This window comes from Vidua macroura, chromosome 10, assembly GCF_024509145.1.
Source record: "Vidua macroura isolate BioBank_ID:100142 chromosome 10, ASM2450914v1, whole genome shotgun sequence".
In the NCBI taxonomy this organism is placed as follows: Eukaryota; Metazoa; Chordata; class Aves; order Passeriformes; family Viduidae; genus Vidua; species Vidua macroura.
This window is the reverse complement of record NC_071580.1, coordinates 9,495,403-9,510,362: the sequence shown is the minus strand read 5'-3', so window position 1 is coordinate 9,510,362 and position 14,960 is coordinate 9,495,403. Positions and strand designations below refer to the sequence as shown.

The following is a 14,960-nucleotide window of genomic DNA, read 5'->3' as shown; positions in this document are numbered from 1 at the left end:
GCGGCAGGCAGGGCGGGCCGCCCCTCCCCGTTCCCCCCAGGGGCGGCCGCGGTTGTTGTGGCCAAAGTTTCCGCGGGGCGCCGAAAACACAGGGAACGAGGGGGGATAGCGAGGTACCGAAGGGATGGGGCTGCCCCGGGACCACCGGCGGCCCTGTGGGAGCGCGGCTGGGGTAGGGCAGCGCCGGTTCTCCCGCATTACTGTTATTATTTTTAACTCTTATTATTTCCCCTCCGCAGGCGCGGCGGGAGCTCCCCCCCTCACTCCCGCCCGCCGCCTAACTCGGCGGGAGGGGCGGGGCGGAGGCGGCGGGGGCGGAGGTAGCGCGAGGGGGGGGCGTGGCTCTGCGCCCCTCTGCGCCCGCCACGCTGAGACCGGGCCCAACTCATCGCCGCAGTGGCGGCGCTCGCCGGCTCCTTTAAGCGGCCGTGCCCCATTGTTTGCGCCGCGGCCAATGGGCGCCCGGCGGCCGCGGCGCGCGCGGCCAATGGGGCGCGGCGCGGGGCAGCGCGCGCGCCGCCCCCCGGCTCTATAAGAGGCCCGGCGGCGCCGCGTGAGTTCCCACTGGCTCGCGCAAAGCCATCTTGGCATTGTTCTGCCCGCCCGCCCGCGCCGCCGCAGCCCCGCGCGACACAGCCCCGCACGCCCCCGCCATGTCCGACGCGGCCGTGGACACCAGCGCTGAAATCTCCGCCAAGGTGAGCGACCCGCCGCCTCGCGCCCTGCTCCACGGCTATTTTTGCCCCTCTTTTAATATTTTTTTCCGAGCGATTTTTGGTTTTTCCCTTTTTGTTTTTTTTTTATCGGAATTTTTTTTTTTTTTTCTCCCCTGCCTGTCCCGCCCCCTCGTTTCTCCCCCTTCCCCCTCCGTCCTTCGCGTTGAAGTTGGCGGCGCGGCGCGGTGCGGAGCCGGTGCCGCCGCGCTCGCCGTACGGGGCTGCCAGCGCCGTTCCTTTGTCTACAGTGTGCGGGAAACGTGCTCGCCGCCTTTGCTGGTGCTGCCGAGCCCCGCCGCTCCGCGTCCCGCTCCCTCCTGCCTTTCCTTAGGACAGTAGCTGGCTATCCCGCTGCGGAGGGGTTCGGCGAGCCGGGGGGGTACACGCACGGCAGTGCCTCGGCACCCGGCAGCGCTCGCTCATTCAATCCGCGGTGCAGGAGCTTGACAGCCCCGTCAAACTTGTGTTCCGCTCGGCCCCGACGCTGCGGGGGGATGTGGGGGGAAGCGCTCCGGAACACGCACGGTGGGGGGGGGCGCAGTGTCTGTTGTGGAGTTGCTGCCGAAAACCGGGGTGGGCGGGTGGTTGCTATTTCGGAGTTGCGCCCGGTTCATGCGGGAGGGGCGTCTGCTGTGGCGGTGTTATCCCTGGAGTCGGGGGTGGGGGGGGACGACACACAGTTGTTTTTTTCGGCGTTACCCCCCGGAAGGACGGGGGGGGGCATTTGCGGTTTAGGTACTGCCCCGTATTGGGAGTTACTATTTCGGAGGTGAAGAGGAGTAGGGGGTAATCCTGAGCTGTTCCGGCGGGGCTTTTGTTATTTTTGGAGTTACCCCGATGGGGGTACCCCCGCAATAGGAGATGCCCCGGTGTGCTGGGGCGGCGGGGCTGAGGGCGCCGGCCCTGACCCGAGCTCCTCGCAGCTGTGATAACTTTGTGAGTCGCTGCTAGAGGTGATGGGAAGCGGTTGGGGAGCGCCGGTTCCAGCCGGGAGAGACTCTCCCGGGAGTCCCCGCTGCGGCTCCCGGCGCACGCCTTTGTCTGCGAGTCGCGGCGGAGCGTCCCCCGGGGGGACTGCGCTCCCCGAGCGGCCGCGGTGCGCCCCGTTGAGCCCGGGGCCACGGCCGGAAAAGTTGCGAGGGGACCCGACCGGGGCCAATGCGTGAGAAGGCTGCGGGGGACGTGCCCCGCGGCCTCCTTACCCTGCGCCCCGAGTGGCCCCGGGTCGCGCCGCTCCCGGGGAAAGCGCGGCTGGGGCGGGGGGGGGAAATCCGACTGGGAGGAGGGTTTATAAAAAACAACCAACAAAACGCCGTTTCTGGCACATTTCGATTTCACTTCTGTTTCCCGCTCCCGCAGCCATGCCCCCATCCCGCCTGCCCTGTCTCCGTTCCGGGGCCGCGGCTTGGTCCCCGCCGCCTCCGGCTCTCCCGCTGCCGGGAAGCGGCGAGGCGGGTCGATCCCCATCCTTCCCCGAGGGAACGGGGCCAAGTTTGCCGTTAACCTTCCCCTGCCCTTTTTTACCGCGTGCGGGAAGGGGCCTCGTCTCTGGCTCACCCTCCTGGGAGCGAACAAGGGTCCGCGCTGCAGGGCGGGCGGAGGCGCGCACGGCGGCAAGGTGACCCCCCCACACCTCAGAAACGCGGAGGAACCGAGGCCGCTCGCTCTCGTCCCGCCTCGCCGTCCGGAACGCTCCCGGGAGGCGGGGATGGGGGGGGGAAGGGGGTTCCCGCCCCGCCCGGGCGCCGCCCCCGGCCGGTGCCGCGGGGCGCCCACCACGTGCGGGCCTGGGAGCCGGAGTCTGCCGCGCCGCCCCCGCCGGGACTACAGCTCCCGGCAGCCCGCGGGGCGCCGCGCTGGCCGCCGGCCAATCAGCGGGACGCGGAGAGTGGCGCGCGGTTTGAATGGCGGCCGCGCGCGTGGCGGCGCGGGTGAGCCCCCTGGCGGCGGGAGGCGCGGGCTGCGGCGGTGCCTCTGTCGTCCCCGGGTCCTGATTTCCCCCGCTTCCCACAGGCGGAAGCGAGCCGAGAGCAGGGCAGAAGGTAGAGCTTTCTGAGCCGGTGGTATGCGGCTCTACACCGCTGCTATTCATTCCATAGACAAACAGCCCTGACACACCTATAATTAGAGGCTCTGTCCTAGTCTTGGCGCCGGAGCAGTTCTGCTGCACCGGCCCTTGGTCTGGATGCTCCTGCGCATATCTGTTTGTGTTGGACTGAGAAAGGAAAAGGGGGAATCTGATGCTCTCTGCAACCCTGTTGCTACCACAAACTTCATGACCTGGCATCATGATGGTGGTTAAACTGAGAGCATTTTCAGTGATGCAGTAAAGGTCAGGGCTGGAGATCTGTCCAGCTAGAATGCCCAAGAATGAGCTGTTCCTTCACTGGGAGAATTACTTGCAGTTTGTCAACGACTTCTTTTAAAAAGAAGTGTTGGCCACATTGAGAGGTGGAAATTCTGACTGCTTGATTTGCTCTGTTTAACGTGGGAACTGCTTTGTTGCCCTTGTGCCCATGTGCCTGGTGTGATGCAGCAGCTGTCGCCCAGTGATGCATAAGAGGCCAAATGGTTGTGATCAGTCTCCAGGGAACAGGGCAGTGGAAGCCACTGACAGTGTAAAGCTGTGGTGGAACTCGGCAGTGTGGAGGAGGTGGCCTGGGATTTGTGTGTCAGCAGTGAAAGGAGGAAGGGAGCTTGTGTGTTCGTTCTACTCCAGACTCTTGGGTTGGTTTGCTTAGGTGAGGTTTGATCAACAGGTGTTGTCCCCCCTCAAAGCTTTGTTCCAGGGAAAGTCTTTCCTCAGTGCACTGGCAGCCTGTGGGTGCCTCTGGAAGCAGCATCTGTCTATTTAAGTAACCTGGTGGTCTAAAATGCCTGTGCTGCCTCCTGCGCAGTCTGCAGGGCGGTAGAAACCCTCCCAGAAGGAAGCAGTGATCACACTAGCAGAGCCAGGGCCATGCTCTTCCCTGCCGTTCTCCCACGAGGCAGTGGCTCCCAGGGAGTGAAAGTGCCTGCCGGCAGCTGCAAAGCGCCGGCAGGAGGGGGAGAAGCCACCACAGTGGAGCAGGAGCTTCCAGCAACTATTAAACACCTCATGGTCGCTGCTGAAGCCGGCTGTGGCTGTGCTGCTGGCCCTGGGGAAAGGCCTCCCTGCTTTCCTTGGCTGGGGTAGTGCTCACTGTGCTGAAGGATCTCACTCCAGTTGATGGAGGAACAGAAGGGGGGAGGAGGATGCAAGCAGAGATGCCAGTGTTAAATCCAAGTGTTCTTAATGCGGGAACATAAAGTTGGATCCTTTCAGCCTGTTTGCTGAGCGACTTGGCATGACATTTTGACAGTGATCAATAGCAAAAACACACAAGTTCCCACTCTGCTCGCGGTGGAGGCTTGAACCAAACTAGCCAGGCATGGCTCTTGGAGCAGTGTAAAAATAGACTTCTTCCCCCACCCCATCCTGTTACACTTTAAGCTGTGAGCTGGATGCTGGAGCCTCCTCTCTGCTGCTGTGAGAAAGACCAGGCGTGTAATATTTGCCGTATGATTTTCACTAGGCAGGGCAGAGACCACAGCCTCTGCTAATGAGTCTCTGGGATTTGTTCCTGCTGTGAAGGCACTGAGCAGCCGTGGATGCCCGCAGCCCCAGGACGGCGGAGCCCATCCTTTGGACAGGGCTGCCGGCTCTCCATGGCATTGCAGGAGCTTGCGTGGACTGTGCTAAGATGGGCAATCAGCCAGCTCTGCTGCTCTTGGACATATATGCAGGCCGCCAGCTCTGTCTGTTTGGGAGCTCAGAGGTGAAACAGAGCAGTCTCTTTTTTAGAGGGCTGCTCTGGCAAGGCTGACTTGGATTGAGATTCGCCCCCATGTTTTCCCGTTCCCAAGGAGGAGCCAGAACGTGGCGACCAAATCACAGAACAAATCTGTACGAAGAGAAACCAGCGCCTGCTCTCGCTCTCAGACTGTGTTTTTCACACTTGATCTGCAACTTCTCTGACCCACACACCTGGAATTGGGGTGACTTCTCTGCTTTTCTGCTCCTTCCAGGATCTAAAAGAGAAGAAGGAAGTTGTTGAAGAAACAGAAAATGGCAGAGATGCACCAGCTAACGGCAATGCTGTGAGTATGGCTGCTATCTGCTGGGAGAGGCAGTCTGTCTTTTTGTTCTCTTCTTGCTTTTACTGCAAGTTTGTCCCTAGCACTGTTGAGAGGGGATCCCTGTAAATAGCAGCCCTGAGCCCTGCGAAGCCCTCCAGCCTTTGGTGCTTCACGTTTTGCAGACACTCCCAGCCTGTGGGCCGTTCATGTGTGTGCAGAAGAGAAGGGCTGGGCTTGGATTCCCTCCCTGACAGCTGTGTGAGCCTGTCCAGTACCAACTCTTCCCTGGGCAAGGATAAAGAGGAAACAAGTTTTAAAACCCACTAGGATTTACAGTGTTACAACCAGTTGAGCTGGGAAATACATCATCATGTACAAGTAAACTGGTTGGTTTCCTCTTTTAACATGCTGGGGGAAAAACACTGTGCCACATTTCAATGTGTCATGAGAGCCATTAGAGGCTTTGTCTCAAAGCTGCAGCCCCAAGTTACTGTGGGCTTGATCCTTCATGCCTGGGCTGTCTGGGTTGCGTGGAGGCAAGCAGAAAGCAGGGTGTGTGCCCAGGGCTCCAGTGGGCTGGTGCTTTGCTTTCGGCAGGAAAGGTGGGAACACGCACTTGTGCTGAATGTCTCTTCCACCTTTTCCCTTTCCCAGTGCATTTTTTTTTAAGTGATGTTTTGTCTTGCCAAGGAGAATGAGGAAAACGGCGAGCAGGAGGCTGACAACGAAGTAGACGAAGAAGAGGAGGAAGGTGGTGAAGAAGAGGACGAGGAGGAAGAGGGTGATGGTAACTTTGTTTGTTCCCCCCACCCCTATCCCACAGCAGTATCCTGCTCTGGACAGCAGGCTCCCAGGAAGCGGAGGCGAGCAGAGAGCAGCATCTCCCCCTCGCGGCTGTGGGCAGAGAGCTCCTGCCTGCCAGCCAGGCTCACTCCTTCCTTGCTTGCCTGAGCCACTGCTGCTGGGAGTGAAGTCAGCCTTGAATCCCTTCCAGCAGGTTGAGGGCAGATTCCTTCCTCCCTCCCTCTGGCCAGACGGCACCTTACCGCGGCGCTGAATAAGCGCATTAGCCCTTCCGTGCGAGTAGTAAAATCTGCCCTTGACTCCTGTGAGCACAGCTGCTGCTGCGGACACCAGCGCTGACCAGTGGGACAGGGACAGCCCTGGGTGACCATGCCTTGGCCAAGGCACAGAGGACGTGTCACCATGCTTGTTCATGGAGCAGCATGATGAGAGGCTCATGCAGCCCTCTTTCCCAGGCTGGATGCAGTGTAGAAACGAGCAGAGGAACCTGTGGCTCTTACCTGATCCTCCAGCTGGAAGTAGATAGGCTTGCTTTGAACCTTCTATGGCTGCAGTGTCCCGTGTCCCCCTGCCTGCCCTCTGCTGCTTCCTGACCTGACCTAGCCTAGATATGGGTTTTGGCAGCAGTGACTTGCCGAATCACTTCTCATCCTCCCTGCTATTATTTTTTTTCCCCAAGATCTGCTTGGATGAATAACATTGTTTATTTTTATCGCTTGTTAAGGCTAGGAGAAAATCTTTCTTGTTATGCTGAGATGAACTCGGGGCCCCTGATTATCTGTTACTAGGTTAATCCCCTGTGAATTTTTGGTTTACGTGCTGACCTACTAACCTGCTGGTTAGTTTTGGGATATAGGGACAGGGCTGAAAATTTAATGACCATTAAACCAGTGCTTATTCTGAAAGTGTGAGCTGGGAAAGCCACCTCCTTTGGGGTAGCACTCTCTCAGCAGCCTGCTGTGCCCTTCAGTAGGAATTGCTTCACTAGGAACAGCTGGGAATTGTGACCCTCTTTAACTTGTGGTTTTAACCCCTGAGGACAGATGCAGCACTGCTATGTGCTGTCCTGAGCCCATTTACCCCCCAGCCTTACTTGAGGGTGGATGAGATTGGGCATACGTGGCTCTCCCCGCTCCTCTCAGGCAGGAGCAGGGAGGATGCGTGTGCTGCAGGCGTGTGTGCGGGGTGGAAGTGTTGCTTGGATACTGCTGTGACAAACCCAGAGAGCTTTGGTCCCGCAGTGCCAGCCCTGCTCTTCCCAGCTCACCAAACACAGGCACGATTTGGCACACGGTGTCTGGAGACGCCGCTGCCTTGCGGGGATCCGGCACAGGCTCTGACTGCTGGCACGGGCTCTGTCCGTGCTTGCTGCCCTCGGGCGATCCCTGCCTGAGAGCTGCACCTGAGCACTGCAGGAGAGAGATTTAAAGGCAGCAAGTCCAGCTTGCATCAGCTTTTTTAGCCAAGACTTGCAGCCAAACTCCCGGGGCTTGACAGCAGAGGAGAGCTTGAGGGTATATTTTCCTCTCGCATCTCTCCATCCCATCTCATTATTTGCTTTGCTTAAAGCAGCTCAAAGAACTAAAAATGCTCCCAATCAGCTTGGCACTGTCACCTGACCTGCCGGCCAGCCCAGTGCATGTGATGGCTGCCGGGGTGTTGATCCATCACTGGGAGCTAATCTTGGCCCTTCCCGCTGCATGGGCTACACCGCAGCTGGGCACACGTCGGGAGAGGGGAAGGGAGGATGGGCTGACCTTAATCCCCCCGGCTCTCCAGGCTGCCCATACGTGTGGCTCATGGCAGTGGTTTAAAGCCAGCTTACTGACCTTAACTCTCTAAGTTTTAGTAGGGTCTCCTGTTACACAAGAGACTTGTCTCGACAGCTGAGAAGCTGTTCTGCCTCTGGGCTTGCCCCTGAGCCCCCAAAACTGGCCAAAGGTGATGGACTCAGTCGTTCTGATCCACTGGCCTATTTGAGCTCAAAGTGGGTCAAAGCCCAGAGCTCGCTGCTCATCCTCCTGGCTGGCTGTAAGATAAGTTGGAAGCATTTGTTTGCTGTTCTGATAATTAGAAAGTGTTCTGACTCAGAACTAATGCGTTCTGGCTCTCTTAACTCATTAAAGATGGACTAATAGCTGCGAAGGGAAGCAGAAGTAATCTGGAGTGGTTAGGCAGAGCAGCCACTAGAAAGAGTTTTTTCCTCTCTTTTTTTTCCCCCCCATTTTTGCCGTGATTTCGGCACTTGTGGTAGGTGGTGGTTTTGCCATCTCACTGTCTGTGTTACAAATGCAGTGTGAATCAGACTTGAGGCTGCCAATCCTTATTTTCCCTTTGGTGGGTCAGGTCATTTTGGGAATGGCCAGAAAGCCATAGTGTCCTCTGTCACCTCTTGTCCTGAGCAGAGTCTGTGCCACCTGGGGAGATGGGGGACATGGCATCACAGTGTGGGGGTGAGACAGGATTAAACCCAGAGGGGAGTTGTGTGGTACTGGAACTCTCCCAGAGGGTCTCACATTTCTGCCCTTTGTACTCCATGCAGGTGAGGAAGAGGATGGTGATGACGATGACGAAGCTGAGGGAGCCACAGGCAAACGGGCAGCTGAGGATGATGAGGTAGGAAGAGTAGGCAGCCCCTCAGAGCCACACATGTCCCCAGAGGGCTTGGGAGGGGGAGAAGGTGTCAGTGGGGCCAGAAGGGCTGGACTGGGCTTAACTCTGGGGCTGGGATGCTCTGCCTGTGTGCTCCCCAAGTCTCTCCAGGGACACAGCCCAGTTCTCTTTATACACTGGCCTGGTTAGGAGAGTGTCTGCTCCTGCCCAGCGGAGCCCTGGGCTGGGGAGACCTGGAATGCTCATGGCAGGCCTCGGTGGGGTGGGGGCACTCAGGGGCTCCTTGAAAAGAGAGCATTTTGCCTGAGGGAGGGAAACACCTGTGGTGCTCAGACCTTGTCCGTGAGGCAGGAGGGGGACCCCAAACTCCCCTGCCTTGGGGTGACTCTTGCCTGCCCCCAGCAGCCCCACTCCCCATCCCCTCTCCTGATGGCTTTGCTTTCCCCCTAGGATGACGACGTCGATCCCAAGAAGCAGAAAACTGATGAAGATGACTAGGCAGCAAAAAAAATTTTTTTTTTTTTTAAATAAGGAGGAAAACAAACCAACAAAAAAAGGCCAGCGCGTCCTCTTCACCCTTGGGACTCCCGTTGCAGCCCCCTTTCCCTCACACACCCCCTTCCTCCCCCCTCCGCCGTGGTCATCCTCACCAAGTAGAGTGAACCCCGTCCCCGCCCCCCGGCGCGGCGCTGCCACTCAACGAACATGGAAATGATTCGCCCGTTAGCGGGGAGAGAAAAACCCCCCTTCCCCCACCAACCCTCTCCCCCCCCAAGCACCAAAACTTCAAGGCCCTGCTTTCTTTCTTAAAAGTACTTTAAAGGAGAATTTGTTTGTATTTTTTATTTACATTTTATATTTTTGTACATATTGTTAGGAGGTCCGCCATTTTTAAGTGATCTCGGATTGACCAAAAGGGGGGCTTTGAAGTGTATATCTCTCTTGTTACCTATCTCTGACTTTACTTGTGGTGTGACCAGGCCCAAACCATTATCTCAAAGGAGAATAAAACAAAACCTTGTAAAAAAAAAAATTAAAAAAGACAAAAATGCAAAAAAAAAAAAAAAGAAATTACAATCTTATTCTGAGCATTCCAGTAACTTTTTTTGTGTATGTACTTTAGCTGTACCATAGATCGTGGTTTGTATGAGGTGGCAAGGCCAAAGATAAAAAGGTTTTCTTTTTTTTTTTTTTTCTGTCTATGAAGTTGCTGTTTATTTTTATTTTTTCTTTTTTTTTTGGCCTGTTTGATGTATGTGTGAAACAATGTTGTCCAACAATAAACCGGAATTTTATTTTGCTGAGTTGTCCTAACAAGGCTGCCTCCCAACTGCTGCTTTTTGTTTTAGTTTTCATTTGTTTTAGTTTTTTATTTCTTTCTTCCCTTCTTTATCTCCTTTCTTTCTTTGCTTTGGACTTGGGCTGGGAAGAGAGAGAGGGGTGCAGGGTGTTGATGGGGAGGGTCTGGGGGCTGTGCTGTCCCCCTGCTGCTGTGGTGGTTGGGGAGACAGTGTTTTTCCATGGCTGTATTCCTGTGGAGAGCTGCACCAGTGTCCCCAGCATGGCCTGTGCATGATCCTGCATGCTCTGGCTGCCCTTGGCAAAAGGTAGGGATGGGTTAGACTGGGAAACATGGACAGGGAGTGTGGAGGCCTGGGTATGGTTTGCTCAGCAATTCTGTCCGCAGCCAAATTCGTTGCGGATTGTTTGGCTTGTGTAGTGGGGATGAGAAACCCATCCTCAAAATCCTTCCCAGCAGTATCTGCTGCAGGTGATTGACCCCTGGTTGTAGGGTAGGGATGGCTCAGTCTGTAAATGCCTTCCCTCCCTTGGGGCTTGTTTGAGTGTTGCTGGCAGTGGGGCAGGAGTCAGTGTCAGCAGGGATTGGCTTCAACCAGAATTGGTCCTGGGGGACTGCTCCAGCCTGCACTGGCCACCCAGCAATTTCTGGGGTGTCAAGTTGAAGGTTTGGGACTTGGGGGAGACAGGCTCAGGTTTGTCTGTATGCTCTAACAAATCAAAATGGCCGTAATTTAGCCTTAGCCTCTGCTGCTTTGCTCCTAACCTTCCAACTCATTTTTCCTCCTCCAGGGTGTTGGAGCTTGGAAAAGCTCAGCCTGCTCTGCCAGGTGTGTGTGGAGTTCGTTTGCAAGAACCTGCTTTGTATCTGTGCTCCCAGACCCTCGCCCTGGCTCCAGGGAGTCCCCTTTCCCTACTGATTCAGGCTGTGCCAAAGCCTCACCAGATGGTCTCGTCTCCTCCTCTCACGCTGCAATCCCAGCAGTCAGTGTTCGGATGCTGGGGCATGATTCCTATTTTACTTTTTTTTTTTTTTTTTTTTAAAGATGAACCGATGTGCATTTAATGCACTGGCTGCAAGGGTCACAGCCTCTCCTGATCCCCAGGAGCAGCCAGGTCACTTATTCTACACTTACACCTTAATTATCCACTGAATAGTGCTAGCTGATAGCTTATCAGATTTACTGCCTCCATGCACAGGCCCTATCCAGCCCTGCCTGGGTGAGGGGAGCTTGTGGCAGGGCTGGAGGCAGCTCTAGGTTTGGTTATCCAGTCCTCCCATGGGAGTGGCAAACGGTTCTGCTCAGTGTCACCGTGCGCCTGGGTGGGGCTTTGTTGTGCAGTGCTGGAAGTCGCGTCCACATCCTTGTGTCCTTAGCACAGCTGCCCCATGCTCCTGGGTGCTCAAGGTGCAAGACTCAAGCTGGTACTTGTAGATTTGCAAGGCAAATTATTCAAATAAGCTCCTGCAGCTGTGTAGACAAGGTGGCTGGCTCCAGGTGTCCCTGAAATGGGACCTCGCACACACAAAACTGGTGTGAGGGCCCAGGGGGTGGAGAGGGGGAGCAGTGCCCTTACTGTCCCCATTGCAGAGAAGGACTTGTTTGCCCTACAGCCCCCCAAAAACCTGCTGGTCTTGGGTCGTATGGTCCATTTTGGTGTGGGGTAAAAGAGGAGGCTGCCCCCAGCCTCCCAGGTGGGCATACTAATGTTGGGTAGGGCATGGAGCAGCCAGGGCTGTGTGGGCAGGTCAGAGCGACCCCCAGCCCTGCAGCTCCTGCTCTACACCTGCCTGCTGCGAGCCCTGCAGCCAGTGGTGATGGCGAGGGCGAGCCCCACTTCCTCACCCGTGGGTGCCCTGGTGTTTCTGCACCCCATCCCTACCCTCGCGTGCCTTGCTCCCAGTGGCTCTGGCTGCCCCTGCCCCCCCCGCGACCCTGGGGTGCTCTGGTGGTGCCAGGGCCGGGCTGAGGCACAGCTCAGTGCACGGACCCTCGCAGGGCTCCCAGCCAATCCGCACGTGGCGGCTCAGCCAAGCAGCCAATCATGTGCTGCCACCTGGCTCTTCCGGCCTCATGCTGCCTCCACCAATCGCAACCAAGCAACACTCTGTTCTGACCAATCACGTGCTGCCACCTCGCACTACACCCCACAGCCAACCACGTGCTGCCACTTGTCTCTGCTGCTGCCTCAGCCCCTGCAGCAGCAGCCCACCAATCACAGCGCGAGGGGGACCGTGTTGAGCCAATCAGGAGCTGCTGCCTGCCGCCTGTCCCAGCTAATCAGGGGCAGCCACACCCTGCCAGGAGCTATAAAGGCCCTTCAGCTGCTGGGCTGTGCCAGCAGTTGGGGTCATCCCAGGATGGAGGAGTTGTGGTCCTGTTGGAGGTGTTTCCTCTGAAAAAGGCTCCCACCTGCAGGGTCCTGGAAGGATGTAGGTGAAACACGGTGGTTTTTTGGTGCCCAGTGCCACAGGGCCGAGTGAATCCAGACTGCTCAAGGGACTGCTGACCTGGGTAATGTCTTGGGACAGGGACCAGGAGCAGCAGGTCCCCCCAGCAGGAGAAGGCTTGCAGGACTCGTGCCAGCTGAAAGTGCCTGTGAAGATCTTGGAGATGGTCTTCTGAGGAGTTGGCCATGTGCCAGGTTCTGCCCACTGGGAGCTGGAGAGTTTCACCTGCCTCAGATGTTCAGGAGATGATCCCAGCTCTGCCTGGAGGCCACAGCTGGGCTCTGTGGGGGCTGACGCCCAGGACAGAAGGTGAAGAGCATGCAGCCATCGTGTGCCTTCAGGCACGGAGTGGTGCTGGGGCCCTCACCCAGAGCTGTGTCACAGGTCACACGTTCAACTGTGACCTGCAGAGCAGAACTGCCAGCGCCGCCCCTCGCCTGCAGACACCACATGTCATGAGGGATCCGAATCCTGCTTGAACTGTTGATCACACTGGTCCTGGAGACTGTGGAGGCAAGTGGATGAAGCTGTCCTGAGGTGTGTTGGCTGGCTGCTGACCTCTGAAGATGGGCGAGGTAACTCCCACATGAATTATCGGGAGAGCTGCAGGAGGGAGCATCAGGAGAGCCTCGTACGCGCCAGGAGGGACTCAGGCTGTGCCAGTGTGCTCTGGTGGCCACTTAAACCAAGGGCAGCCCTTCCCAAGGATTCCGCTGTGTCTAGACCTCAGCTGAAGCCACCTTTGTGCGGCCTCAACAACCAGGTGGACTGAGAGCAACTCCCATGTGGTTGGCCTGATGCGCATCACTCCAGTGGAGCACCAGCTGTAGCTTTTGGTTAGGCTCATCCAAAACTTTTTGTTGCATCTCGACAACCCTCATGAAATTTGGAGCACCTTGGGGGCTTGGTGGAGAACCTGCTTTTGGGGAATGCAGGGCTTGGACTGCAAGCAAGACACAGGCTGGGGTTGGTTACTGGTGTAGTTTGGTATCTGGCATTTGGCAGTTACTGGGCAAATAATTGGCATCAACTTAAGAGACTGACGAGTGAAACTGCCTTCCAGGCGTGATTCCTCCAGCTCACAAACACAGAAGCAATTTTGAGTGGTTGCTGTTGAAAATAGACATGAAGAGCTGCTCCTGTGGTGGAGCAATTGCCACCTGGCTCAGTATGTGAGGTGTCCAATTGGAATAGGCCCCTCAGGAGTGGGCTGTGGAAGGCCAGGGCCTTAGCCAGTGATGGCTCAACCCAACAAGTATGTGCCTCCTAAATGGCTCAGGAACGTTTGTGCACTTGCCTCAAGAGCTGCCTGGTGTGGGCAGGGAAGACCAGCCTAGGTTGAAGAGCCTGAAGATGTGGGACATCTCGTTCCTGTCTCGTCCCTGGCCGCTGTGTCCCCACAGCCTGTCCCCCGCAGTGAGCCAGGGCAGTTCTGTCCCTGGGCCCCGACTTGGCAGTTGGAGGGACCTGGCCGTCCCCAGCCCCATAGAGGTCCTTGAGCTCTGAAACGCAGCTGGGTGTTTACCCCACTGCCAGGTCTTCTTGGGGCCACCACCTCAATCCTCTCCCCCTCTGGGGGTGGGAGCCTTGGAGAGGGAGCAGAGCTGGGGTGCCTGGAGCTCCTCCTGTGCAGACCCTGTGAATCCTCCATCCTTGTGCCTGTGGCTGCTCCATCTTCTCTGGCTGAGTTGATTCTCTCCAAAGGGCAGGAGAACAGAAGGAAGGGCTGAGAGAGACCCTCAGCTTTGCAAACCCTGCTGAGCGCTGTGACTCCTGTTCATGGCTGACTGGGGAGCCCCAGAAGGAGGGGTGGTGGGCAAGCAGGGCTTGGTGGGCTCAGAGGCCACTCCACAGTGCTGTGCTGTGTGAGGGCCAGGAAGAGACCTTGGCGTAAGTGTCCAGTGCTGTCCTTCAGAGCAGATGTGGGCCTGGAGAGGATCCTGCATTCTGTTTGTAAGAAAGCACAGTGCAAGGGGAACAGCTGGGGGTTGAGAAAGCACAATCTGATTTGCTCTTGGAGAACCCACAGGGATGGGATCTTTACATGTGTCCTTTCCTACCCACAGAGAGGCCTGAAGGCGAGGGGCTCTGCCTGGGTGTTGGGTGGGGATGTGGGTCCTCCAGCTCACTCTGCCCTGGGCTTTGTGGGCATCTCCTTGGGTTCCTCTCCTTTGCTGCAGGCAGAGCAGGCCCCTGGCCCTGCTCCATCAGGGAGCTGGGAAGCAGCACCCCTCTGTCAGGGTTCGGGGCAGGAGGTGTGAGGGGGGCTGCAGCTTGTGCCCAAAGCTGGAGACTCCAGTGCTCACTGGGCATGTGACCCACAGACCACGCTGAGGAGGACAATGACCCATGGCAAGTACAAGGCACCTGCTCCCTGTCCAGCAGCAGGGCACTGCCAGACCCTAGATCCACAGGCAGAGAAGGGATGTGGCTCTAAATGCCCTCTCTGGAGTGGCAGGAGTGTGGTCCTGTGTGGGGCTGGAGAGCCTGCACTGGGTTGTCTCTGCCACCAGGTGAGGCCCTGAGGGCACACAAGGGCTCAGAGCAGCTGCTGTGGGGTGCAGCCCCTGCAGGGATGGTGCAGTGCAGGCTGCAGAGCCAATTTTGGTTGAAACAAACCACAACAATTCCAGGGACTGGCTGGTTTCCCATCTTGGGCTAATCCCCCTTATCCTTATTCCCAAGGTGAGGATGTGCTGCTTCCCTGGGGACACCCCCAGCCTGAAGCTCCATCCCTGGGATGGACTGTGGAAGAAGGCTGCAGCTCTGGAGCAGGGTCTGGGGAAGTGAGCGGCAGGCAGGACCGGGACTGTGGGACTGTGCCATGGGAAGAGATGAGCATGGGACACCTGTCCCCAAGCAGGGACTAGAGCTGGTGCTCCCTGCACTCTGTGCAGCTCCGTGGGATGGCCATGGGCACCCCTCAGAGCTGACAGGTCCCCAGCAAAGGCTGGGGACTGTGTGTGGCCGTGGGAAGC

The 14,960-nt window shown here is 57.3% G+C and overlaps 1 protein-coding gene across 3 annotated transcripts; it reads left to right on the top strand.

Moving 5' to 3' along the window:
• Window positions 1-549: 549 nt before the first annotated feature.
• PTMA (prothymosin alpha) lies at window positions 550-9,548 on the top strand. 3 transcript variants are annotated; one of them, XM_053985858.1, is made up of 5 exons: window positions 550-698; window positions 4,764-4,835; window positions 5,508-5,601; window positions 8,161-8,234; window positions 8,682-9,548. In XM_053985858.1, the coding sequence occupies exons 1-5, from the start codon at window positions 654-656 to the stop codon at window positions 8,727-8,729; spliced, it is 333 nt and encodes a 110-aa protein (XP_053841833.1). In that variant the 5' UTR covers window positions 550-653; the 3' UTR covers window positions 8,730-9,548. The 3 variants fall into 3 exon arrangements, with proteins under 3 accessions (XP_053841833.1, XP_053841834.1, XP_053841832.1); XM_053985859.1 differs by having other exon boundaries at window positions 5,505-5,595; XM_053985857.1 differs by having other exon boundaries at window positions 5,505-5,601.
• Window positions 9,549-14,960: the final 5,412 nt, after the last annotated feature.

Excerpts from the sequence above, each read along its gene's own strand:
- PTMA (XM_053985857.1), top strand. The coding sequence starts at position 654 with ATGTCCGACGCGGCCGTGGACACCAGCGCTGAAATCTCCGCCAAG. Across the intron at positions 4,836-5,504 it reads CACCAGCTAACGGCAATGCT|GAGAATGAGGAAAACGGCGA; the intron begins GTGAGTATGGCT and ends TGTCTTGCCAAG. Across the intron at positions 8,235-8,681 it reads GGGCAGCTGAGGATGATGAG|GATGACGACGTCGATCCCAA; the intron begins GTAGGAAGAGTA and ends CTTTCCCCCTAG.